The sequence below is a fragment of the Rana temporaria genome, chromosome 12, assembly GCF_905171775.1.
Source record: "Rana temporaria chromosome 12, aRanTem1.1, whole genome shotgun sequence".
NCBI lineage: Eukaryota > Metazoa > Chordata > Amphibia > Anura > Ranidae > Rana > Rana temporaria.
Genome location: NC_053500.1, coordinates 56,796,807 through 56,823,929, shown reverse-complemented (window position 1 = coordinate 56,823,929; position 27,123 = coordinate 56,796,807). Strand labels below are relative to the sequence as shown.

General features: G+C 42.5%; 1 protein-coding gene across 1 annotated transcript in view; it reads right to left on the bottom strand.

Annotated features, from left to right (window-relative positions):
• The window catches only part of SOST (sclerostin), a 38,214-nt gene extending 17,819 nt beyond the window's left edge, over positions 1 to 20,395 (bottom strand). The window contains exon 1 of the mRNA XM_040330221.1: positions 19,940 to 20,395. Coding sequence (XP_040186155.1) covers positions 19,940 to 20,156 — 217 coding nt within the window. The 5' untranslated portion in view covers positions 20,157 to 20,395. The remainder of the gene's footprint in view (positions 1 to 19,939) is intronic.
• Positions 20,396 to 27,123: the final 6,728 nt, after the last annotated feature.

Sequence of the window (27,123 nt, the reverse complement as noted above, 5' to 3'; positions counted from 1 at the left end):
GTGCTCCAGTGGGCACTGGAGGGGCAGAGCAGAGAGAGACAGTAAGTGACAGTCGCTGTTCTCTGCTCACTGAACCCCGAGGACTGAGTGGCCAGCGGTCATGTGGTTGCTCAGTTCTCAGGCTTAGAGCCTGCAGGGGAGAGCCACTGCATCATACTGCAGCCAAATTGGTGAGTATGTATATATTTTTTTGTTTTTTTTTTGCTATCCCACACTTCTCTTTTAATATCCGCTCACTTTATTATTTTCATAATTTTTTTTAGGACTTTCAAACTGAGTGTTTTTCGGGCGTTAAAAAAAAAAAAGCCTGTAAAGCGCCTGAAAGAAGCCTCATCTTCAATCCCAATGTGAAAGCCCAAGTGCTTTCAGATCCCTTTCACACTGCCAGCACCCGAAAAATGCTGGTAAAGTGCCGCTAAGACCCCTTTCACACTGGGAGTTTTTCAGGCGCTTTAGCGTTAAAAAAAAATGCCTCAATGGGTATTCAATGCTCCTAAAGCGCTGCAAAGAAGCTGCTTGCAGGACTTTTTTTGAGGCCCTGCCAGCGCAGTGCCTCAGTGTGAAAGCACTCAGGCTTTCACATTGGGATTGCAGACGCAGCTTCTTTCAGGCGCATTACAGGCACTTTTTTTAACGCAAAAAAAATGCCCCAGTGTGAAAGGGGTCTAAGACTCACACATTGATTGTTTTCGAATGGCCATACAATGATTTGACAGTGTTGTGCCTTATTTGCAATGATTGAGAAATAATGTTGGCATTAAAGAGCTGCCCATATCCCCTTTTGTCATTCCGTACAACAGCTGTTGTGCCGCCTTTTTGAGATATCCATACCACGGTCTCGAAAACTTCTATAGTGAAACTAGCTAAAGTTTAAACCTTATAAGAAGTTGTTACGCCATGTTCTAATGGCTGCATGTTGTTCAATAGCTTTTATTTGGGAAAAAACGCTCCCCTCCCTCCTCAGCTGCGTTATATGCTAGGATTAAAGATGTGGAACTAATGGAGAAATTGACTGATAGAAACAAGGATAGACTGGAGGTCCATAACCGTGTTTGGGAACCATGGCATCTCCAGGAGGACCCACCCTGAGACCCAACTGGTCTCTTTCCTTCCTTTTTTTTAGCCCTTTTTCAATGAGTGCGGTGTCACAGTGGACCTTGCTTTCTTTTCTGTTTTCCTTCCTTTTCATTTTCCCTTTTTCTAGCTCTCCTTGAGCTTTTCCTCTATGTGCTACAAGTGCCACCATCGGCTCTCACAACTGTCAGTCTGCAATTGTGACCGGGAAGACTACCATGCAGTAGAGCGTTCTGAACCGCTCGTGGAAGGGATGACGCCGATGGTGGTGCGGAGGATGGTCTATGTGGACAGCTTTACCCCAGATACCTGCATACTTAGATGTGCCTGTTTTAATCATCAACCATGTGAGTTTCTAAATGTTGTACCTTTATTAAATGTAACCAGATTGCTACACTTAGAGGCACCTCTCTTCTATTTTATACTCAGTTGTGACATGACGCTACTCTTATATCAAGACATTGCTTGTATATCAAGACAAAATGTATTAAATCATTTTGCCTGTCTTGCAAAACGCTCTCAAACCAAGTTGCAGGGATGGACTGGGACAGAAATTTGGCCCTGGACTTCATCCAGACTGGCCCACTTTGACAGATCTCTCCCATGGCGGCCGGACAACTCCCGCACTCCCCCCCCCCCCCAGCCACCCAAGCCCCCTCTCCCCCTTCACTAGCCACTAGCCGTTCTACTTTATTAGAATATAATGGTTGGTACTGGTACTCTTATAGGCAGTACCAGTGGGGAAGCTAGACATTATTTCACCAGAATCAGTTCGGTGCTCCCCCTTATGGTACAAGATTAGGCAGAAGTGAGAAACTCCCAGGCAATAGCTGTTGAGTCAGCTGTCTGTCCCATCCCCCCATGCTCCTCTGTCGTCGTCCCTGCTCCTCTGGTCCTCCCCCTGCTTCTTTGTTACCCCCCAGGTGAGGGCTGCGGGGAGGGAGAGACAGAGGAGCGAAGGGGGGCAGCAGTCCGCTGTCACTGAAGCCGGCCCAATGAGCCATCGGCCCACCGGGAAACTCCCTGTGGTCCCAATGGCCAGTCCATCCCTGCTCTCAAACCAAGGTTTTACTGTATAGTCCTTTACAGGTGAAGGTTGTTTGCCTGAGTCAATCTCTTTTTTTAGGCCTCAAAAAATGGATTTCCTGTTGCATATATCCCAGGTTTGTCCCCACTCACAATGGACACTCAATCACATACCTGAGAAATGTTATAAGTTCATGAGCTGGAGATTGTTGAGTGGAAAAGGGGGCACAATGTTATAGCTGATTAGTGTAACTCAGGTTTAATATTGCTTACTTATGCACCGATTTTTTTATATTGACAGGCAATAGAGATTGTTATGTGTGCCTCATGCTCAAAAGTACCAGTTTTGCTGTTTAACCACTTACAGACCGGAAGATTTGCCTCCTTAATGACCAGGCCATTTTTTGTGATATCACACTGCAACGCTTTAACTGCCAAATTGCGCAGTCGTGCGACGCTGTACCCATGCAATTTTTTTTCCCCACAAATAGAGCTTTCTTTTGTTGGTATTTGATCACCTCTACTTTTGAGAAAAAATAAAATATTTTCTACTTTCTGCTGTAATAAATATCCCCAAAAATGTATTTAAAAATGTAATTTCGGATCAGAGACGTCAAACGAATGGAATACAGTATCTGACAGCTTCCCTAATTAATTCCCTTGATACCCATAACCTTGTATGGGAGCTGTGGAATGTGCTAAAAGCCCCAATAACTGGATAAACCCCCGTTCTGGCAGAGGTGACACATGGTTGGGGTCCCCGGGCAGCGAGAAGGCTCTGGGGCGGGTGGTTGTCCTCTCCTTTCTTTTCTCTCTCATTAGGCTAGGTTCACATCACGATTTTTACATCCGATAATCGGACCGTTAAATCGGATGGAATCGTATATGACAAAATCGTATGTAATCGTATGTCAAAATGTATTTTTTAAATCGGATTCATAAATCGCACAGCTAAATTTTCCATCCGATTTTCACAAAAAAATCGGATCCTGATTTTAAATAATGTCTGGGAAAAAGAAGATTCTTGAAGTTTCTAGCTCGTTCCAGTGTCTAGTGCGCATGCGTAATAAAAAAATTGGGTACGATTTATCGGATAAAAACGCACAGTCATCCGATTTATTACGATTTAGATTGACCACAATATAAAAAAAATCGGACACGATTTTAATACGATTTCAAATCAGGACCAAAAATCGTGGTCAAACACGATTTTTGATGCGATTTTAAATCGTATCAAATCTGATGCGGATCAAATCGGATGCACTTGGGGACCTACATTAATGAATGGAAGTGAATGGATACGTTTTGCCATACAGATTTGTACGATTTCAAACCTAAGAATCGTGAGAACAAGTAGGATGATAAAATCGTGGTGTGAATGCACCCTAACTCTTTATCTCTCTATTTCCGCTCTTTTTCATTTTCTTGACACTTGCTAACCTTCTCACTACATTTCCCTTTTCCTCTTTTCTCCAACACGCACTCTGGCAGTCTAGACTCTGTCGTGATACAGAAGCATTGAATCATACTCAACCGATCAGATGTTGCTTTATATTATCTTTGATTATTTGTTCTGCATATTTCACCCAAGTTTTATAACCGGCAATATTGTATGTAGATGTCTCGTCAGGTATTCTATTTCTACAATAATACTTGCCTTTTTTTTCTATCAGTTTTCAAAAATACAGTTTTGGCCAATATATATTCTTCTACATATTTTTTGTAAAAAAAAAAATCACAATAAGTGTATATTGATTGGTTTGTGCAAAAGTTATAGCGTCTACAAACTACAGTATAAGATAGATTTATGGCATTTTTATTTTTTACCAATAATGGCAGCAATCAGCGATTGTTAGCGGTACTGCAATATTGCGGCGGACAGGGACACCTTTGACAATTTTTTGGGACCACTGACACCAATACAGCGATCAGTGCTATAAAAATGCACTGATTACTGTATAAATGTCACTGGTAGGTAAGGGGTTAACACTAGGGGTGATCAAGGGGTTAAATGTGTTCCCTCGTTTTGGTTTCTAACTGTGGGGGGGTGGGAGTGAATAGAGGAGGAAACATATTGTTGTTCTTAGCTAGTAGGACCAAAGGATCTGCCTCTCCTCTCCTCTCCTCACAGAACATGGATTTGTGTTTACACACACACACGTCCCTGTTCTGGCTCTCATGTCCACGACCGCGCGCCCGGTATAGGCATTTAAAGGGCCGACGTACAGCTACAATGGTTTTTGGGATAATGACGGCAGCTGGTCGGCAAATGGTTAAAGAAGTTGAAATGATCTATTCCTACTGCTTTCCAAATAATTTCCTTTTTGTTCCTGACCTCACTATTACTTGTGGCCTGGTGCTGCTTTGAAACTCCTATGTAGCCTACACAATTCTTACATCATGCAACAAAGCAATTTAATTGCCTTATTCTTTTATTACTGAAAAAATTATTTGTCATTGAAAAAATGTCATTAATTCTTACCCCCTCGGGTACGTTTTATAGCATGGAATTTATTCTATTCTATCATATTAATAGTAAGTAATCAAAGTTCTTTTACAGTATCTAAAATGCATGAAGAAATAAAATTGTCCACGGTTGTTAAGGGTTACAGGCAATTTATGGATTTGGCAACCTCCTTTAGAATCAAAAAACAAAAAATGCTCTTTCAGTAAAAACAGATATGCAGATTCATAAGCAGTGCATTGAGGAATAAAATAGTTGCATTATGTTAAGTGTTTTACCGCAACCCCTGGTGCTTTGTCACAGTGTTTGCCCCTTTGAGGTCATCAGCTATGATAACCCCTGGGTCTCTTTTCGATTTGTTAGTTGTCAGTGTGAAGGCTTCACAGCAAGGCTCTGCGTGCTTATTGTACTTCTACATACCACCAATGGACATGAAAGAGCTCTCTGATTTAATTGGCAGCCTTTAAATGGATTGCCCTGGCTGAAATTAATTAAAACCAGAATGCAAACTGTATTGCTGCATTTGTGAAATCCATTCAGTAATTTCCTGTGTGGGTGTCTGAGGCATTCTTGTTCTGAGAATGATATCAGTCACTGAATAAAAGAACATTTCTTCTCCAGTTTAGCACAGGGATCTTTGATGATCGATGTAAACTGGGAAATGAGATTATGTGTGTTTGGATTCCATCTACAGATACACAAGTTTTAATACCACTGTATCTGTGCTCTGAACAAATATGTTTTCTCCTAGTGGTCCAGTATGATTTCAGAACTGTTTAAAGTACCGTATATACTCGAGTATAAGCCGTCCCGAGTATAAGCCGAGGTATCACATTTTGCCACAAAAAAATGGAAAAACTTATTGACTCGAGTATAAGCCTAGGGTAAGAATGTAGCAGCTACTTTAAGCGAAAAAGAGGGTCAACAATGCCCATTTGCAGCTTCACTGTGCCCATTTGCATGCCTCACTGTGCCCATTTGCACGCCTCACTGTGCCCAACATCACTGTACCCATTGCAACATCACTGTGCCCATTGCAACATCACTGTGCCCATTGCAACCTCACTGTGCCCAACCTGACTGTCCACTATCACTGTGCCCATTACAACATTACTGTGCCCATTACAACATTACTGTGCCCATTACAACATCACTGTGCCCATAGCAACATCACTGTGCTAATTGCAACCTCACTGTGCCACTCTGCTGGAGGATGCAGGAAGCGTCCGTAGGCCTGAGTGCAGAAGCCAGGAAAGAAGGGATGCAACGCTGGTGGAGAGGCCAGGAGTACCAAGATGGCCGCCGGAGCCCGGGACTAGGCCGAAGCCGCGGTCTGGATTTGGGGGTGCCGCTGTGCAGATTCCCGCATGGTCGGAAGCCCGTGGAGCAGGATCTGCGAGCTGTGAGGGAGCCAGATACCAGGGAGGCCGGGATACAGTGCTGGTGGAGATGCCGGGAGGAGCAAGATCCGCCGGATCCAAAGACTAGGCCGAAGCCACGACCTATAGTAGTGGTTGCCGCCGTGCGAAGGAGCGTCACATCGTTCAGGTACACTGACTCGAGTATAAGCCGAGGGGGGCATTTTCACCCTAAAAAAGGGCTGAAAAACTCGGCTCAAACTCGAGTATATATGGTATATGTAAACCCCAACAATGAACTTCTCTTATTTTCTCCATTTTGGTTAAATATACAATTGAAATTCTTCAATAAGCACAAAAAATACCTGTTGATTCTGCCAGAAATCGAGAATTGTCCTGTGCAGCCTTATCTCAAAAAATCTGATCACCCTGCTGGCAGTTCAGTGGAACAAAACTCTGTCAATCAACAGTAACTATTTTTAATCCATATGCTACTAGCATTAATTCAAAGAAGGATCGAATATACGTTGTTCGAGTTAAACTCCTTGATACTCATCCCAAAAGTTTATCATCCGCTGAGCTCTCTAATTGTGATAACCTAGAACCAGAACAAGGTCCAGCTACACTACAGACCCTGCCAGCAGTTCAGAGTGCCATTACGATTTGACAGTCATTACCAATTCCTAATATAGATCTCCTATTGCAACTCATTATGATTCTAATAACAACTACTGCTCCAGCCCGGAGGAAGACTGAGGCCTTTCCCCAATACGCAAGTGTAAGTCCACCCTAAAACTAAAATCACTGCATCCACAATCGAACACTAACCTATCTAACCCTGTAAAGAAATAATCTGTATACATACCTTTTCTGAAGCCGATCTGGCCTGATCTCCAGTTACGGAAGCTCTGCAGAGGACACAACCAACAACGGCTGTGAAATGAATGGGTTGTAATGTCACCCATAGAGTTACTATGAGGCTTCTGTTGTCAGATGTGTCCTCTGCACCCTCCTCCACAGCAAAGCCGCAGCTGACAGCTCAGTGTGGGATCGGGTCGGCAGGGGCTTCAGTAAAGGTAGGTATGCTGATTTTTTCTTTACGGGGGTAGATAGGTTAGTGTTAGATCGTGGATGTCTATCGATGTAGGGATTTTCGTTTTAGGATGGGCTTCTACTTTAATTGAGGCTCTTACCCAAAAAACATTTTTTAAAATACCTCTGAGTGATATGAACTTTTGTACTAGGCGCTTCTTAATATTTTCCCAATTTTTAAACAATGTTATCAGGAAGTATATTAGGACAACAGAACACCCCCTTCTTATGTTATGGTGATAAGGAGAGGGTGGGGTGTGTACCGTTGCTCTAATATATTTCCTGTCCTACAGGGAGAGCAATGCTCCTCCATAAATACAGACAAATGAGTGAGCGTTGTCACCGTAGGACAGCAAATCTAGAAAAACGTATTCAGCCACCACATATAAGGGTTGGTATGCTGCAATATATTACATTTTTTGTTCCTGCGTTTAGATATACTTTAACACACAATTTATTTTTTTCCAAAAAGATCAAAAAGCACAATAGTGATTTCTCTCAAATTTTAGGTGACCACAAGATATTTTACAAATATGCTGACCTTAGATTGACTAGTAATGAGGGCTAATTATGTAATATAGGAAAAATAAAGAGACCTGTACATAGTATGGAGGCAGTCATAGACATTTTCACAAATGCTGGACTATCTATGCTGCACAGCATTGAATCATTCACTTTCGACCAAAAGTTTACTTATGTTGCATACACAACATACATATTATTAAGTACAGCTTATATATGGATTATAGCGCCAGTGGTGACCATTTTCTTTAGTATAATGTTTCTAAAATTTTAGTCGTCATACTACAATCACCATCTTTGCCATTTGTAAGTGAAATCTGTAAGGCCCCTTTCACACTGACAATAAAAAATAGTGCTGCTATACCGCCTGAAAAAATTGTGCCCTGCAGTCTTCAGTGTGAAAGCCCGAAGGCTTTCACACTGAAGCGGTGCGCTAGCAGGACCACTCTAAAAGTCCTGCTAGCCGCATCTTTGGATCGGTATAGGAGCGGGGAGTTTACCGCTCCTATACCACTCCTTCGCATGAAATCAATGGGAAACCGCAGAGGCGCATTGCCGGCGGTATTAACTCTTTTTCGGCTGCTAGCGGGGGTTAAAACTGCACCGCTAGCGTCCGAATATCACGATAAATACGACGGTATAGCGGCGCTAAAGATCGCGCTGCTATACCGCCACCGCACCTCCGCTCCCCCGTGTGAAAGGGGCCTAACAATACTGTCTAAAAGTTTGCAGCTGAGTTTTTGTGGGTAGATGTACCTCCTTACCCTATGTAGTGGATACAGAATTTCAGGTCTACCCATCCAGTTTTTGGGGGTGGTTATAACCCTTTCTGGGCTGCTAGCAGGGGGTTAAAAGTGCCTTGCTAGCGGCCGAAATATGCCACAAATCCGACGGTAAAAATAGCAGTGTTTTATCGCTATTTTACCACCAACGCTATGGACGGCACAGTGTGAAAGGCGTCCAACTGCACGTATCTCATACACTGCTAAGATAGTATCAGGTCGACAATGTAATACTTATTGTTGCAGTACCTCTGTCTCCCGGCTATTTCTGATCACAAATCAAGTATGGTGTGACTCATGAAGATAAATGTTGATATTTACATGTAAAATCACAATGGCCTGACAAATTGAAGTGATGAATGGGATTGTGTTGGCTTGTTATTGCATAAAGCTCTAACATACTTAAAGATACCAACTCATGTGCCTAGAGGTTATTAGATCTATTTGGTATTTATGCTGTAAAAAGAAACTAGTAACACTTTCACTACTGAATATTTTTCCCAGTATAGTACTGTTTTTTTAAGCATGTTCACCAGTTTCTGGCACATTTATTGGTCTGTACTGGATTTTATACATTGTACTGCAACCTGTAATATTGACGCTTTTGATACAAAAAACAGGACCCATCTGTCCAAATGGTAGCCCAGACCATCATATCATACTGGGACATGAGCATTGAAATTGCCTCCTAGTACACAAATTAAAGTGATATTAAAGTATTTTTTTATATAACAAACTTGTTATACTTACCTGCTCTGTGCAGTAGGTTTTGCACAGAGCAGCCCAGATCCTTGTCTTCTTGGTCCCTTTGCCAGCCCTCCCGACCCCTCCCTCCTGCCAAGTGCCTCCACTGCAAGCAGCTTGCTATGGGGGCATCCAAGCTGACCTGCTGCATTGTGTGTTAATTTAGACACAAACCTGTGTCTCAGCTCCGCTCACTCTCTCCTTTCATTGGTTTGCTGGCTTTGATTGAGAGCAGTGGGTGCCAATGGTGCCGCTGCTGTGTCTCCACCAATCAGAAGGGATAGTCCTGGACAGCCGAGTCTCTCATACAACATCGCTGGATCAAGATGGGTAAGTATTAGGGGGCTTAGGGGGCTGCAGCACACAGAAGTTTTTTTTATCTTAATGCATAGAATGCATCAAGATAAAAAAAACTTCTGCCTTTAGAACCACTTTACCTTGCTGTATAACCCCAGAATAAGACCCCTTCCATGCTGGGGAGTTTTTCAGGCTCTTTAGCGTTAGAAAAAGCGCCTGTAAAGCGCCTGAAAGAAGCCTCATCTGCAATCCCAATGTGAAAGCCTGAGTGCTTTCAGAGCCCTTTCACACTGCCAGCGCCCGTAAAATTCCGGTAAAGCTCTGCTAAGACCCCTTTCACACTGAGGCGTTTTTCAGGCACTTTGTCATTAAAAAAGCGCCTCAATGGGAAGGGGTGCTTTAGGAGCGGTGTATTCAATGCTCCTAAAGCGCTGCAAAGAAGCTGCTTGCAGGACTTTTTTTGACGCCCTGCCAGCACAGCGCCTCAGTGTGAAAGCACTCAGGCTTTCACATTGGGATTGCAGATGAGGCTTCTTTCAGGCGCTTTACAGGCACTTTTTTAAATGTTAAAGCACCTGAAAAAAGCCCCAGTGTGAATGGGGTCTAACAGTGAGAGAGTAGCTGTTCTAGAGTGATCTGCAGGGCTAGGCTGTCAGTTCAACGGCATGGTCCTACTTTTGGATACAAAGAAAGAAAATATACAGTATATTGTGATGTTGGGGTTGTTTAGCTCAGTGGTAGATTTGTAGTGAGTCTCTGCCATTCCTAACTGTGTCTTTAAGGCTTTCCAGCCCACTTGTATTAAACAAAAGCAAAAGTAAAAAGGTCCATAAACAGTTGCCCATGCAGGAGATTTTCAACAGCAAAACATAACAGAAAATGGCAAGCCACCTGGCTTCGCATTCAGCAGTGCTGCTGCTCTTTTCACTGATCCCTCAGACTGGCATCCTCAGCTCTATGTGATTTCTTAGGTCACTAGTTACAGCTCCCTGTTGTATGGGCCCACTCCTGGCCTCTTACAATAGATAGGAAAACAACAGGCACATCAATAAGTGTAGGTCCAGAACGCCTGTACTGGCATTCCGGACCTACACTTATTGATGTGCCTGTTTACCTATCTATTGTAAGTAGCCCTGTTGTGAGGTCTATTAAAATACAACGTCTTACTGCACTTAGAGGCGCTTCTCTACCTTTGTTTTTGTCTGAACTACTGTATGCTGTGACAGGAAAAAGAGGAATCCCCCAGGGTGGGGCTTTAATGGTAACAGTACATAGAGTGAGGGGGTGTAATGATAATAGTAAAAGTTTATTTATACAATAAATACAAAATATAAATATTAAACTCAAAATTCATAGGTGGGTAGGTGTCTGACGTATCCACAGGGGTTCATTCAGGCCCTACGCCTTTCGAGACCTTGTCTATTCATCAGGGTAGGCTGTTGAGGAACTCGACAAGGCAAGTTTCTCCATTCCCGTCGAGGAAATAGAGAACTTGCTCTCTTTTTTTTTCAATGAAAATGTACACACGACCGGTTTCCTCTGCAAAAAAATATCTCCCAGCAAGTTTCTTGCTGTTTTTTGCCGAGAAACTCGGTCATGTGTACGAGGCTTAAGACTGAAACTTAATTGAAATTTGCTGCCAACATTAACACTGCAGGCAGCAGAACATGTAAGTAATAGGCCTCGTACACACGACTGAATTACTCGTCGGGCGAAACACATCGTTTTCCTTGTCGAGTTCCTTGTTAGGCTTGTCAAGGAACTCGACAAGCTTGCTTTGCGTACACACTGTCAAGACAAAATCTCCTCGTTCTCAAACGCGGTGACATACAACACATACAACGGCAGGGGAAGTTCGATTCCACTGGCTAAACTCTTGGGGCTGGTTTTGCTAATCTCATGTGTTTGCGTGTTAAGTAAAAGTTTGTTAAGAGACGATTTGCACTTTTCAGTCTGTTACAGCTTGAAAAATGTGTTATCTCCATTACTTTTTTTTTTTTGTTCCGCCTCAGAGAACTATCAGGAAACTTAATCAATTTGCGTTCATTCGCAGTCTCCTTAGTTCACATCATGGTGGGAAACCTTTTTTTTTTTTTTTGGTCATTTTGTTATTGCAAAAGTGCGTTTAAATATATGTCAATAAATATACAAAAGAGAAAAAAAAAAATACTTAAATATGTGAATGAATTCATTAATTTCCCCTAGCCGAACAGACCCTCATCCCACCCTCATCCCTTAACCCCACCCTCCGCCCTCCCCTATCTCCGAAATTCAGTCTCGTATTGTATCTCTCTTTGCCCATTATACTTCTTACACTATATCATCCTATCTATATACCTCGATGAAAGTTTAAAATTAACCCAATCCTGCCATTTTAATTTAAATCCTCCTTCTCCTTCCTCTCCCATGAACCTGAGCTGTTCAGCATAATATATATCATTGATTCTGCAAAACCAGCTCCTCTCTGTTGGACTCATAGGGTCCTTCCATTGTTTGGGGATCAGACTCTTTGCTGCATCTAGTACGTGGGGAAGTAAAGTTCTCATATACTGTTTGGTTGACATTTCTGTCCCGTGGAACAGACAAACCCATGGATCAGGGGGTATTTTAATTCCGGTTATCTCCTCAATTACTAATAATACGTTATTCCAGTATGTTTTAATTTTTGGACAGGTCCACCATATATGTGACATAGTACCCACTTCAAGACAGCCCCTCCAACAATATTTGGAGGTATCATCTCGAAAACGGTGTGCTATGACCGGGGTTATATACCACCGTGCTAAACATTTGAAGTTCATTTCGATTAATGCACAGTTAGTTGAACTAGTATGCGTCTTTTTTAATATTTTCCTGACCTCTAACTCGGTTTTACCCGTTCCCAATTCCTCTTCCCATTTATTAATATAAGGAGGGAAACCGGGATCTTTCAATCCCATCAAAATTTTGTAAATTGAGGAGATCCCGCCTCTTCCTTTTGGTGCCACACACAAACGCTCCAAAGGGAGCAGATTTCTATCTGACCTCGGGGGGGAGGGGAAGGAATCTACAAAATGCGTCAGCTGCATATATCGCCACCAGTTCAGCTCAAACAATTCTTTTTTTTTACTTAATTCCTGGTAGGTAAGAATTTTGCCGTCTTTTAATATATCTTTTAATTGTGCATCTGGTTTTTTAATCCAGTTACCAAACAGGCCTATTTTCCCTGGTGCAAAAAAATTTGTGTCGAATAGAGGGATTAATGGGGAGTTAAAGCCCCATCTGTGCTTTTTGTGTGTCCTATCCCATATGGACATGGATGCCAATGTGATCGTGTGCATGTGCGTATTTTGTTGTCTGAAATATGGCGGTATCCAAATCTCTTTTCCTAACAGTGACTTGTTTGAGCAACTTTCTAATCTAACCCACCTTTTCTCATTGTTATCTCTAACCCAATCAACCACCCGTGCCATGTGAATAGCCGTGTAATATGTGTAGATATCAGGTACCCCCAAACCACCACGTTCCTTATCTCTAATTAATATTTCCATACTTATGCGCGGTTTTTTGCTCCGCCATATAAACCTATTTAATAACTGTTTTAATATTTTAAAGTAAGCACCCGGTAATACGATTGGTAACATTTGAATTTTATATAATATCTTAGGGAGAATAAACATTTTAAAACAATTTATTCTCCCTAGTAAAGATCTTTGTCTAGATGCAATTCTCTTTAAATCAATTTTAATATCATTTAATAACGGGATAAAATTCTGTAGGTAAATTAGCTCCGGGGATGCTGTGATATTAACTCCCAAATATTTTATCTCGATATCTTTCCAAATAAATGGAAACTCTTGCTTATATCTCCGTACGTCCTGTGCGTTCACGCTAATATTAAGGATTTCTGATTTTAGAGGATTGATTTTGAAATTTGACACATCTCCATACAGTTTAAGAGTTTTTAATAGATTCGGGAGGGTTATAGTTGGGTTCGTTATATATAGTAAGATATCGTCGGCGAATGCTGCGAGTTTATGTTCCCCATCATTTGTTTGAATCCCCCTGATGTCCGGGTTATTTCTAATCCCGTCCAGCAATGGTTCCAAAGATAAAATAAATAAAAGAGGGGACAGGGGGCACCCCTGTCTGGTCCCATTGAACATCTCAAAAGTCCCTGATAGTGTCCCATTCACTTTGACTCTTGCTGTTGGGTGTTTATACAGAGCATTTATCCACCCCATCATTTTTGGACCGATCCCAATGAACTCCAATGTGTTCAGTAGAAATCCCCAGTCTACCCTGTCGAACGCCTTTTCGGCGTCTATAGACAGGAGTAGACCTGGGGATTTACTATCTTTTAATGTCTGTGTTAACAGGAGTGTTCTGATGCTGTTGTCCCTACCTTCCCTCCCAGGGACAAAGCCTACTTGATCAGTATGTACTAAATCTTTCATGATTATTTTCATTCTCCCGGCTAAGATTTTGGCAAACAATTTTACGTCCGCATTTAATAGCGAGATGGGTCTAAAACTAGAACATAAGGAGGGATCTTTACCTATCTTGGGAATTATTGTAATAGCGGCCTCTAATGCCTCTCGGCGAATATCCCAATTTGAACCAATACCGTTTATATAAGAGCACATCCTGGGGATCAGAATGTCACTGAACTTTAGGTAATATGCAGTTGTTAACCCATCGGGGCCTGGGCTTTTCCCCTTTGGTGACTCCTTTAAATTGTTACGAATTTCCATTTCCGTTATCGGTTCTTCTAAAATTATCTCCATTACAAATGCTACTTTTACTCCCGTCTCATACTTTATTCTGAACAAGCGCGAGTTTCTTAGCATACACACGCTCGAGTTTCTCGTCGGAAACCAGCCCGACCAGGAACTCGACGAGCCAATTTGAGACTCCCGTCGAGGAAATAGAGAACTTGCTCTCTTTTTGGCTCGTCGAGTTTCTCGACAGTTTCCTCGACGAAAATGTACACACGACCGGTTTCCTCGGCAAAAAAATATCTCCCAGCAAGTTTCTTGATGGATTCTGCCGAGGAAACCGGTCGTGTGTACGAGGCCATAGAGTAATAGTTGTTCTCTTTTCAGGTAGGGCTACTTTATAGTTTTTAACCCCTTTTCCAACCAGCCGCTGCAGGTATACTGCGGCAGGATGGCTCTCCTGGGTGAGCCGTCGTAGCTGTACATCGGCCCTTTATGACGCCCTAGTAGGCACGCACATGCCCGCAGCGTGTCCCCGGAGCCTATGCGCGTGCCTGTTTAAAGGGCAACTTCCCGAACGAAAGAAAAGACAAATTTAATTATTTTGCTCGGGTTTATTAATAAAACAGTACTATTTCCCTTTACCCATCTTTACTTGAGGCTGATACCTTGAATGTATAGCACAATAGTGTCAAATAACAAACATCTCTAACCTCTCACATTCAAATTAAATGGTCAAGTTCAGAAAAGTTCTCTTTAAGTGGAAATATTAATATATAATAATAATAATAATAATAATAATAATAATAATAATAATAATAATTTATTTTTATTGATTAAATGATGATTATTATTATTATTATTATTAATCTTTATTTTATTTTATTGTCTATATGAGTAAACTTTATTTTGTTATTACTAATTACTGAAATATTATTATTACTGATTATTTGAAAAAACAGAATTTCCACTTGTCATAATACATATGTTATTGTTCAATACAAATTAATGGTCACTTATGGTGCTTGCCAAGCTGATGCATGACAATCTCTGTAGACTTTAAGCTATTCAGTTATTGCTTGCTCAAGGCAAAGGCCCCAAAATAGTCAAAAAAAATAAAAAAATTGAAATAAGCATTATCATTTTAATGTCTGTTTCTCCTACTTTCCATAACAAAACATATCAAATAAATATTCTCTCTTCAGAAATGTAGAGTAATGCCACGTACACACGATCGGAAATTCCGATCGGAATTTTGGCACAAACCTGTGTTGCACACACACGGTCACATAAAATTCCGACTGTCAAGAACGCAGTGACATATAACACTACGACGAGCTGAGAAAAATTAAGTTCAATGCTTCCGAGCATGCGTCGAGTATGCGTGTTTGCATACAGATGAATGGAATTTCTGACAAGAACTTTTCCATTTCGAAAATTTGAGAACCAGCTCTCAAATTTTTGCTGTTGGAAATTCCGACAGAAAAAGTCAGATGGGGCCTTCACACGGTTGGAATTTCCGACCAAAATCTCACAATCAAACTTTTCTTGTCGGAAATTCCGTGTGTACGCGCCAAAAAATGTACCGTATTTTATGTGTATTTAGTTCTTTATGTTTGTCTGGAGTTCAGCTTCAAAATAAAGTGTATGCATTCCATATAATATAAGTAATGAACATACATTTTATAGAATAATTCATTTAATTATGCAATTATATTTTACATAAATTTTATACTATACTCAACCACTCCTGAAAAGCCACCTTGACACAGTAAATAGGAAACACAAAGGCCAGATGAAATACTATTTAACCTTACATGATCCAATATTTTTTTGACCTGATGGACTTCTGCAGGGCTGCTGTTAGAAATCACAGGTCCCTGTACAGCCTACCTGGCAGGGCCCCCCTCAAATATATCAAAACAAGATTTTCACTTAAAATATACTAAAATCATTCTTAGCGGACACAAACATAACAGAGTTTGCACTGAAGGGGGTCTCTGCACTGAGGGGGGGGGGTGAACTGAAGGGGGGTCTGCACTGAAAAGAGTCTGTGTAACATGCAGGGGGTCCAGAGCTATGGGGGGCTGTCTAATGTAAAGGGGTCCAGAGGTGCAGGGTGCTGTGTAATGTAAAGGGGCCCAGAGGTGCAGGGGGCTGTGTAATGTAAAGGGGTGCAGAGTGCTATTTAATGTAAAGGGGTGCAGAGGGCTGTGTAATGTAAAGGGGTCCAGAAGTGCAGAGTGCTATTTAATGTAAAGGGGTGCAGGGGGCTGTGTAATATAAAGGGGTCCAGAAGTGCAGGGTGCTGTGTAATGTAAAGGGGTCCAGAGGTGCAGTTGTGGAGAGGGGGTACACAGTAGTGACAAAGAGATATTGAAGGATGCAGAGGGCACAGTTGGGTGTTTTTACATTGTAACGTGGGGGGTGGCAGATATTGGATCTGCCCCGGGTGCGAAATGCTCTAGGTACGCCCCTGCCGGCCGGTGTTCTGCCAAAAAAAGTTCTGCCCGTGCGCGCGCAGGGGGGGGGGGGGGTTTGGGGCCTCCATGTTCATTTTGCTTGGGGCCCCCTAATTCCTTCAAACGGCCCTGCATTTACTAAAACTAGAGAGTGCAAACTCTGCTGCAGCTCTGTAGAGAAACCAATCATCTTCCAGGTTTTACTGTCAAAGCTTAAAAGAGAAGTCCAGACTGAGTTTTCTACGACTCCTGTGACTCGTTTTCAGTGGAGAGTGGTCTGAAGTCCACTCTCCGCTGACGTCACTGCCACCAAGTCGGGATCTGCCAACTGCCTTGATTGATGGCAGTCTCAGGGAGTCGCTGAGGCGGCCGCTCCCCACCCCTCCACTGCTCAGCACTCCAATGAGCGCAGAGAAGTAGAGCAGAAGTGACAGTCAGCATCTCTCTGCTCGGGGAGGAGTGAGAACCAAGCCATTGGCGGTGTTCGGTGGCTCAGTTCTCAGTGCAGAGATGCCGGGGGATAGATGCAGCATCAGTCTGATGCTGCATCCACCGAGGTAAGCAAGATTAGGATTCCCTACTGCTCATGCGCGAGTTGCGCGGCGCTATGAGAATGGGCGGATGTCTCCTGGGACGCACACAAGGTCCCAGAAGACACTGCTCCCCATTTCTCAGGAGGCAGCGCGAGGAGGAGAAGAAAGAAGACCACCGCGGACGAGGAAGTGTCAGATTAGGACGATCTGCCTAGTAACAGCCATTTCTGGTAAGTATAATTTTTTTATATATTTTTCACATTTTTTGTAGACTTTTTGGCTATTTTCTTTTTAGGGTGGACCTCCACTTTAAGTTCCCTGTAATATAGATGCTAAGCTCTACTTACCTCTCTTCTTCTGAAAACACTTCTTGGCGTTTCAGGTGTCTGTATCCCCTGTGAGCAGTGGGTAGATCCTCTAGTTCCTCTGTCGGGACTAGTGGTTAGAGAAAGGAACCACAGTGTGGTGGAGCACACCCAGAAGTATTGAATGCTAAAGAGTCTGCAGTGCTGTAAAAGAAAAACAATAGCTCTCCTATGTGAAGGACCTTCAGATTTGTTTAAAGACTGATTGGGGGTTATTTACGAAAGGCAAATACACTTTGCACTACAAGTGCAAACTACAAGTGCAAAGTGCACTTGAAATTGCACTGAAAGTGCACTTGGAAGTGCAGTCGCTGTAGATCCGAGGGGGACATGCAAGGAACATAAAAAAATGAATTTTAGCTTCCACATGATTGGATAATAAAATCAGCAGAGCTTCCCCTCATTTCAGATTTACAGAGACTGCACTTTCAGTGCAATTTCAAGTGCAGTTTGCACTTGTAGAGCAAAGTGGATTTGCCTTCCGTAAATAACCTCAATAGGGTCTTGTTAAAGCGGAACCTGACCCTAAAGGAGAAGTCCTCCTTTATGTCCTCTCTCCTATTCCTATTCTATTATGACACTTTTCGGGGGGAGTTGGTATCTGTTTTTGGCAGGTCCCACTCCAATTTCTAATTGGATTGCTGCAGCAATCCACCAGAAATTGTCCTCTCCCCCAACTCGCAACCTTCTGGGACACATCATAGGTCCCAGATAGCTGCGGGACCATTCGCATAGAGCAGAACGGCTCATGCATGTGCAGTGGCCAGTCAGCTGTAAAGCCATAAGGAATCACAGCCAGCTGCCCATAGTAAACATGACTGGACCTGAAGACGCAGAATCAGTTTCGTTGAGCATGGCACAGTAACCTCGAATGGGTGCGTATCCTGTACCTACTGATTTTAAATTTTATTTCAAACAGGCTGAAGAACCACTTTAACTTTATACTGCAAATGTGATGCACACTCTTTTTAAAGTATATAATATTAATTGTATAATATAGTTATTAAAAAAAAAATGAGGTTGTCTATCTATCTGTCTGTCTATCTATCTCTACCCATCTGTCTAGAAGTTCCTAAATAAAAAAGTGAGATCATTCGAGCAGATAATAAGCAGAAAATCATTTTAAAATCATCCAACTGCAATAATTATTGCTTGGTAAATTCCAGGAAATGACTGCAGTGTTTCCTGAGTAAATTAAATCTGGCATAGATTGTAAACTCCTTAAGGGCATGTGCCTTTATACTTTTTTGCCTGATCAGATTTTTATGTACTCACTAGCTGATTACTTAAAGCGGAGTTCCACCTTAAAATGGAACTTCCGCTTAATCCTCCTTGCCCCCTTACATGCCACATTTGGCATGTAATTTTTTGGGGGGGGTAGTGGGGGGGGTCAGGAGGAGTGGGACTTCCTGTCCCACTTTCTCCTTCCGCCGAGGGGCTGGTAAGGCGATTAGCTTAATCGCCTTATTGCAGCCCCTCCCTGTAGGCGAGCGCCTGTCCAATTGGACGGCGCCGCGCCACTCGTGCATGCGCAGTGCCGCTCACGCATACGCAGTGGGTGCCCGGCCATGAAGCCGAAAGCTGTCACTGCCGGGTGCCCACACTAGGAATAAAGACGGCGGCCGGCGACGGGGGGCGAGGAGCGGAGCCCCGGCCGGCGTGTCGCTGGAACCGTGGAGCAGGTAAGTGTCTGTTTATTAAAAGCCAGCAGCTACACTTTTTGTAGCTGCTGACTTTTAATAAACTTAAAAAAAAGGCTGGAACACACCTTTATCTGTTTTACAGATTTTATGGCAATGCAATAATATTCCATTGGGGTTGATTTACTAAAGGCAAATAGACTGTGCACTTTGCAAAGTGCATTTGCACTCTGAAAGTGCAGTTGCCCCAGGGCTTAGTAAATAAAGTAAAGCTTCACTTTGCAAAGAATACCCAATCACATGCAAGGAAAAAAAATGCATTTTTCCTTGTACGTGATTGGATGATGGAAGTTAGCAGAGCTCCTGCTCATTTACTAAGCTCTGGAGAAACTGCATTTGAAGAGGGCAACTGCACTTTGCAAAGCGCATAGTCTATTTGCATTTAGTAAATCAACCCCACTGTTTCTATTGCAAAAAAAAACATTTTAATAGCTCAAAGCATCAGTTATGCAGCATAGCGTAACAAAACTTTTACCCATACGCACATATACATCTCTGCCTATATACCGCTTTATAAATTGATTTAAAAAATCATTATTTACTTTGTAACTTTAGTAAGGTAAAGCTGCAATTATAAACAATAATATAACACATACATAAATTATTATAAAAATAAATGGCACAGATTTGGGATTTAATACAAACATAAACGGCAACACATTTATTGTGTATACTCACAGGCTTATTAAAAGATTAATGACAACAAAAAATGAAAACATTTTCTTAGCATTCGCTTAAACTTTAAAAATTTGTGAAACAAAAAAATGAAAACAATTTTCTTAGCATTCGCTTAAACTTTACAACTTTTTTTCTGTCATATTACCTTTTTGATCAGTAGTTTGATGCAGGTATCTTCCTCCGTGCTTAGCTTGGTTCAAGGTATAATTGTCGTTGGTTGTAGGACCTTCCGCTATGGTCTTGGAATTTTCGATGTCATCTGGTTTAATTTCAGTACCGTCATTTTTAAGAGATGGCCATGCCAGCACAGGATCAAGTACAATGAGTGCAAAGGCACAGCACACAACCAGAGGAATGTACATGATGCTGAACCTCCCAGCTCAGTCACAGTCAGCCTTAGGATGTTATTCAGACACATACTATTCTCCTTTTTTAAATGTTTTCTTCAGCAAGGCCAGCCAATGGTTGAAGAGATAGGAAGGGCTTCATGCCAGCTTCATTCATAGTACATAGGTGTTAAACAAGGGGGAGTGGTGTGCTAATTCAGCATTACTAGTTCCACTACTTGCGGTCCCTCCTACCATCTCATAGCTTAGGCAGCCAAATTTATCCTCCTGGTCCCCGCCGGCTGTGACAGCAGCCTGGAAACTATCTGAGGAAACTCCCACACTGGATACAGCACTTTGCTTGTGAATGCTCAAACATGCTGTGAAGCAAATACAAAGCCAAAAAATACGCTTTTTAACTGCAAACTAAAGAACTAGTCCCTTTTGGTTTCTCTAAGGACTTGGAGAACAGGATCTAATTTAATGTCTGAGCGAAAACTTTAAAATAACATCAATCATTATTTTAGCTCATGCATTACCTACGAGAGGATAAAAAAAACAAAACGCTTATTTCTAGAATGACAATCAGACCATTAGCATTCTTAGATTAGATTTTTTTTGTCCAATTTTTCTGTCTACTTCAGTTTAGATTTTATAAAAGTATTAATACTAATGTTTTTGTTTCTCGTTTTTATTCAATTTTTCATGAATTAATTTAAAGGCTATTTTTTTTTAAAGCGCAAACGTTATAAATATCATACACATTGAGGACAGTGTTGCCAACCTACCAGATTGAAATTTACTGACACGACACCAAAAATTTACTGGCACAACCAAGGGCCAGATTCACAGAAAAGGTACGCCGGAGTATCTGCTGATACTCCGACGTACTTTCAAATTTGCCGCGTCGTATCTTTAGTTTGAATTCTCAAACCAAGATACGACGGCTTCTGGCTTCGATCCGACAGGCGTACGGCTTCGTACGCCTTCGGATAGTAGGTGTTATACTTCGGCGCCCGCTGGGTGGAGTTCACATCGTTTTCCGCGTCGGGTATGCTAATTAGCTGTTTACGGCGATCCACGAAGGTACGCGCGGTCGTCGCATTCTCTTACGTCGTCGCTAGTCGGCTTTTCACGGCGTAAAGTTACGGCTGCTATTTCGTGGCTTATATTTAGACTTGCCATGTTAAAGTATGGCCGTCGTTCCTGCGTCGAATTTTAATTTTTTTTTTTTTTGCGTAAGTCGTCCGTGAATAGGAAAGGACGTAACGCACACCGCCGTTCAAAAGATTACGTCGGTGCGACGTCATTTCGCGCAAATCACGGCGGGAAATTTCAAAACGGAGCACGTTCGGAGCGGGAACGCGCCTAATTTAAATGATACACGCCCCATTTGAATTAGGCGGGCTTGCGCCGGACGGATTTACGCTACGCCGCCGCAAGTTTACAGGCAAGTGCTTTGTGAATCAAGCACTTGCCCGTAAAACTTGCGGCGGTGTAACGTAAATGCGATACGTTATGCCGCCGCAATTCTATGTGAATCTGGCCCCAAGTTTTTACTGGCAGTTACAAAAGTAAAAAAAAATAAAATTTTAAGTGCAAATTCCAGTATGTAGGCTACAAATAAGTACAATATGCAATGTGATTTAAAGCGGGAGTTCACCCATTTGTAAAAAAAAAAAATTTCTCCCCTTAGCTTCCTGCTCGTTCGGTCTAGGGGAATCGGCTATTTGTATTAAAATATGAGCAGTACTTACCCGTTTTCGAGCTGCATCTTCTTCCGTCGCTTCCGGGTATGGGTCTTCGGGAGCGGGCGTTCCTTCTTGATTGACAGCCTTCCGAGAGGCTTCCGACGGTCGCATCCATCGCGTCACTCGTAGCCGAAAGAAGCCGAACGTCGGTGCGGCTCTATACTGTGCCTGCGCACCGACGTTCGGCTTCTTTCGGAAAATCGTGACGCGATGGATGCGACCGTCGGAAGCCTCTCGGAAGACTGTCAATCAAGAAGGAACGCCCATTCCCGAAGCCCATACCCGGAAGCGACGGAGAGGATGCATCTCGTAAACGGGTAAGTACTGCACATATTTTAAAATAAATAGCCGATTCCCCTAGTAAAAACGAGCAGGAATCTAAGGGGGAAAAGTGCCCTCTAAGGGTGAACCCCCGCTTTAAGGTAGATATTAAGGCAAAAAGCATATTTCTTATCTTGTTTTCAATATAGTAAGTAAGTAGCTCGGGAACAGGACTCTGGAGGGCAATACATTAGAATGGGTGATGCACACATAACAATTGACTCTCACAGTAATACTGACAGCAGTGTGTAGCAGCACAGATCACTGACACGACACGCCCCCCTCCTGATTCACAGTAACAGTCTCTCTCCATGCCAGATGGTCCTTTCAGTATCCCCCCCAGTCCAAACAGCACTGTCAGTCCCGCTCCCGGTTAGCCTTATTCTCGTTCTGCCTTAATCTCATCCTGCAGACATGAGGTTCCGGCCACTGCCTTGTACCATGACATCACACGACATGCTCAGACACCGCCTCCACCAGACCCGACCCCCGCCGACACCACCCAAACACACAACCTTTTCCTCTTACTGGCATTTACTGGCAGGATAAAAGTGACCATTTTTTACTGGCTGCCAGTAAAAATACTGACGGTTGGCAACACTGATTGAGGATGATTTATTACTCACAAGCAAACTGCCCCATTGCAAAAATACTGCAACAGGATGGTCGCTCTGCACTGGATCACGTACATAACCATGATCCAGCATTTCTGGGTAAGGGGGGTACATGCTTGCCACCCCATCTGTGCTTTGATTCGGTACAGCACAAGTCGGTCAGCAGGTACCAGCCAATGATTTATGTCTGGGACCTGCTAATTGGCTGAGCGAATCACAGTACAGAGCCCTGTGTTTACTACCAATACAGGGCTCTGTACATGGTAGCAGATGTGGGTGTTTTTTTTTACTTTGCAGGGGGAAAATACAACCACATCAATTAGTAAAAGCAGTACACATTAAAAACATCGTTAGGTACACAGTTAACCCCTTGAATGCCCCTAGATGTTAAACCCTTCCCAGCCTGTGTCATTAGCACAGTGGCACTGTATAATATTATTATTGATCCCTGTATTAGTGTCACTGGTGATGTTAGTGTCAGTTCCCACCTAGTGTCAGATTACCCACCGCACTATTATAGTCCCACTATAAGTCGCTGAACTCCACCATTACTAGTATAAAAAATTGGGTATACATATCATCATTTGTAGACTCTATAACTTTTAGACATGTGCATTTTCGTGCGAATTTCAGGTATTTTCGTTATCGTTTTAACAAACAATAAGGAACGCGCAGAATCCGATATCTGAAAGATCAGCCTTAAAAAAAAAATGCTTTATTTTCGTTTTTGGTGGTACAACAGTTCGATAAAGATAGGAGATTAGACATGATGGTGGCAATAGCAATCTGTGTCTATCGAACCTGTGGCCGAATGTGCCTAACCTAACTCTATTAGTCCAAGATTATTCTACATAGAGAGGAAAGATTCAACATTATAGAGACATGAAGATTCGACATAGAGAGAAAAGATTAGACATTATAGAGACAGTGTTGGGGTAGACCATTCAACATGAACGATGAAGATTCGATGAAGCAGAGAAAAACATACAAACGTTGAATCTGTCATTGAAGGCTTATGGTGTCTGTCGAAAATTCTAAGAGGATTCGACAAGCAGCTAAACTGTATGACGCTGCAATCATACATTTCCTGTCAAATGCTTAAAAATAATTCATAAATATAATTATTACTAGTATCATACAACACTAGAATTCTTCTATAGCAGTGGTTCTCAACCTTTCTAGTGCTGTGACCCCTTGATAAAATTTCCCAAGTTGTGGGGACCCCTAACAGTAAAATTATTTTGTAGCATAGGTTGTCAGCACCCAAGGCAAGACAAGTCATTTGCACCCCAAACTCACCAATATTTACCGCTCCCTGAGTCCCTTCCACTTCCACTACAGTATTAAAACCCCTTGTGGTACATTTTAGGATATACCACTCTTTCTCTTTGTTCTCCTTTCTTTCCCTTATATCTCTCTCTCTATCCTAATTTCTTGTTTTTTCCCCCTCCCTCGCTTTAGCTGTCTTTCTTATTGTTTCTCTCCTTTTCTCTGTGTTCCTTCCCCTCTTTTCCTCTCCCTTCCATGTATTCTCGATTTGTATTCCTTCTCTTAGTCCTTGGTGGGGGGAGGGGGTAATGGGATAAGTAGCAGTGCAGGCGGGAAGTTCTGATCAGCCAACTTAGGTGCTCTTGATCAAGGTCATCTGCTGATCTGAGAACTGTAGTGGGGACTTTTAATGGCAACTATAATCACAGGTAATGTTACTCACTGTGTCTCCGGCTTTACTGTGTCTCTGACTTTGTGGTGTCTCGCAGCAGTGACACCTATGCCGAAATCAGAAGATCACCTTTAGCCCCTCCCACTTTACATTCCCCACCAGTCAGCTGACCTCTAGTCCCTGCCCCCCAGCCATGCCGTGAACTGAATGGGTGGCAACAAAAAGCCTGAGTAGACAACCGTGGGCTCCAGGGACAGCCCTGTTGGGCGGCCGCGAAAAGGCTGGGAGAGCGGTGTGGGCTTCAGGAACAGCCCAGGATTCGGTGACCCCTGGCAAATCGTCATTTGACCCCCGAGGGGGTCCCAACCCCCAGGTTGAGAACCATTGTTCTATAGCTTGAAGGTGGAACATTAGACCGGAAATGTACAGTTGCGGCATGATACAGTTTAGCTGTTTTTCAGATTTTCAGACGAATGCATTTTATAACGAAACAAAATAAATAAAAACAAATTTCGGGAGTAACTAAATACATTTATTTTTCGGACGAAAACGAAATTCCAAATCGAAATATTTCAGTGTGCATATGTCTAACTTTTATGCAAGCCAATTAATATACACTTATTGGGATTTTTTTAACCAATGACATATAGCAGAATACATCTAAACTTATGAAGAAATTAGATTTTATTGGATATATTTTATAACAGAAAGTAAAAAAATATTGTTTTTTTACAGCCTTTTTTGTTTATATAATTAAAAAAAACTGTGGTGATCAAATACCACCAAAAGAAACCTCTATTTGTGTGAAAAGAATTATATAAATTTAATTTGAGTAGAGTTGCATGACGACATCAACATGGGGACAGGGTGCTTTGGGGTGGGGGGGGCCGCAACGGCGTGCTCGGATACAGGTCTGGTATGGATTGTGGGGGAACCCTCACGCAGTTTTTTCGGCATAGGCCTAAGGGTCTGTTATGCTCCTGGAGGGGAACCCATGCCGTTTTTTTATTTAAAATTTGGTGTGTAGTTCCCCCTCATGATTCATACCAAACAAGTCGGATCCCCGTCGCTTCTATGTCGGTTTTTTCCCGTTGCGGCAAGCCGGCTCACAATATCGCAGCCACCTACTGTACAGAACCCTGAGCTCTTTAGGTAGGCCACTATGCATATCTATCTTTCTTTACCTACAGTATATGCAACTCCCTAGCACTGTTACCTCCACATTCAAATTGACTATCATAAATGGAATTATTTGAGGCACTTATTTTTTTTATTTTTTTTTTGCATATTATCTTTTTATTTATACATTTTTCAGATTAACAGCATATAAAGTCAGTGTCTCCACCTTGCATTTCAATTCTATACCAATCAAAAACATACAATCCCTCCCTGAACCCCCTCCTCTAAAAAGAGGCACTTCTAAGAGAGATTGGGTATCTAACATATGCTATTCCATTAATATGATGATCTGTAGGCATACAAAACACTCCACCAGGTGGCATAAATAATCTACAGTACATAGACATGAACATTTCTTTTACAAAGACTCGAAAGTTTTAAAAAGCCATGTAACGGATTATGGACTATTCTGCCTGGACATTGATAATAATTGCAGGATCTTGAGAGACTACAAGATGTTGGTTAATTGTGACCCCAACCAGTCAATATTCTATGACTCAGTCTAGTGACATGCTAATTGCGTCAGGGCCTGGGAGGCAGTCCATTGTCCTTGTATAAAGGTGTTGTAATGGACAGGTGTTAATCCCAGGTCTGCTCTCAGAACTATAATTATGCATGCTAAAAACTGTTTATGTGTGATAACACTGTCTCTGTATGCGGAGACGAAACGTCTGCCTAGGAGACGGAGTGGGTGAAGGTTTTGTTGTTATTAATTAAAGAATGTTTAGTAATTAGCCTTAGTGTGTGATGAGGGGGGGAGTGTCATTTGTTTCTGTACAGTTGTAACCAGATATAAGGAGGAAAAATGTGGAAAATAAAGGCAGTCTGCTTGACCCCTTCAAACGTAGCACGTCTCGTTTCTTGGAAGGGTGTTCGATGGGATATACCGGCGGTACCTGCATATCGCAGCTTGCCAGGGAAAAGGACGTCTCCAACGGCTGAGACCCTCACACCACTTGGGTAGCCGTTACATTGGTTGGCAGCGGTGGGATGGTCCTTTTATCCAAAGAGCAAGTGCTGAATGGAGTCGCAGTACGCCAGGCTGAAAAGATCCACACTAAAAGATCTATTGGAGAGTCGTGGTAGGAGCGCCAGCAACAGACCACGGAGGGAGCTGATAGCTGACCTGCTGGAGCTGGACGAAATGGATGGATCCATGGAAGGCACTGAGCCCCCTGCACCTGTCAGCAAAGAAGATGTAATTACTGGGATTGTACAGCGGAGATTATCCTTGTATCCAGAAACGTCCGTGGAACTAATCAACCAGCTGTTCCGGGAAGCAAGGGAAGAGATACAAACGAAGAGGGGACAAGAACTGGAACTGGTAAGAGCGAGACAGCCCATTACACCTGCAGTTCCTACCCCCCCACCTGCTGCTACAGGAAAGAAAATACCGTTCACTGCATTTAAAGCTTTTGTAGAAAGTGAGGAGGAAATCGATGGATATTTGGCGGACTTTGAGAGGCAGTGCTCACTAC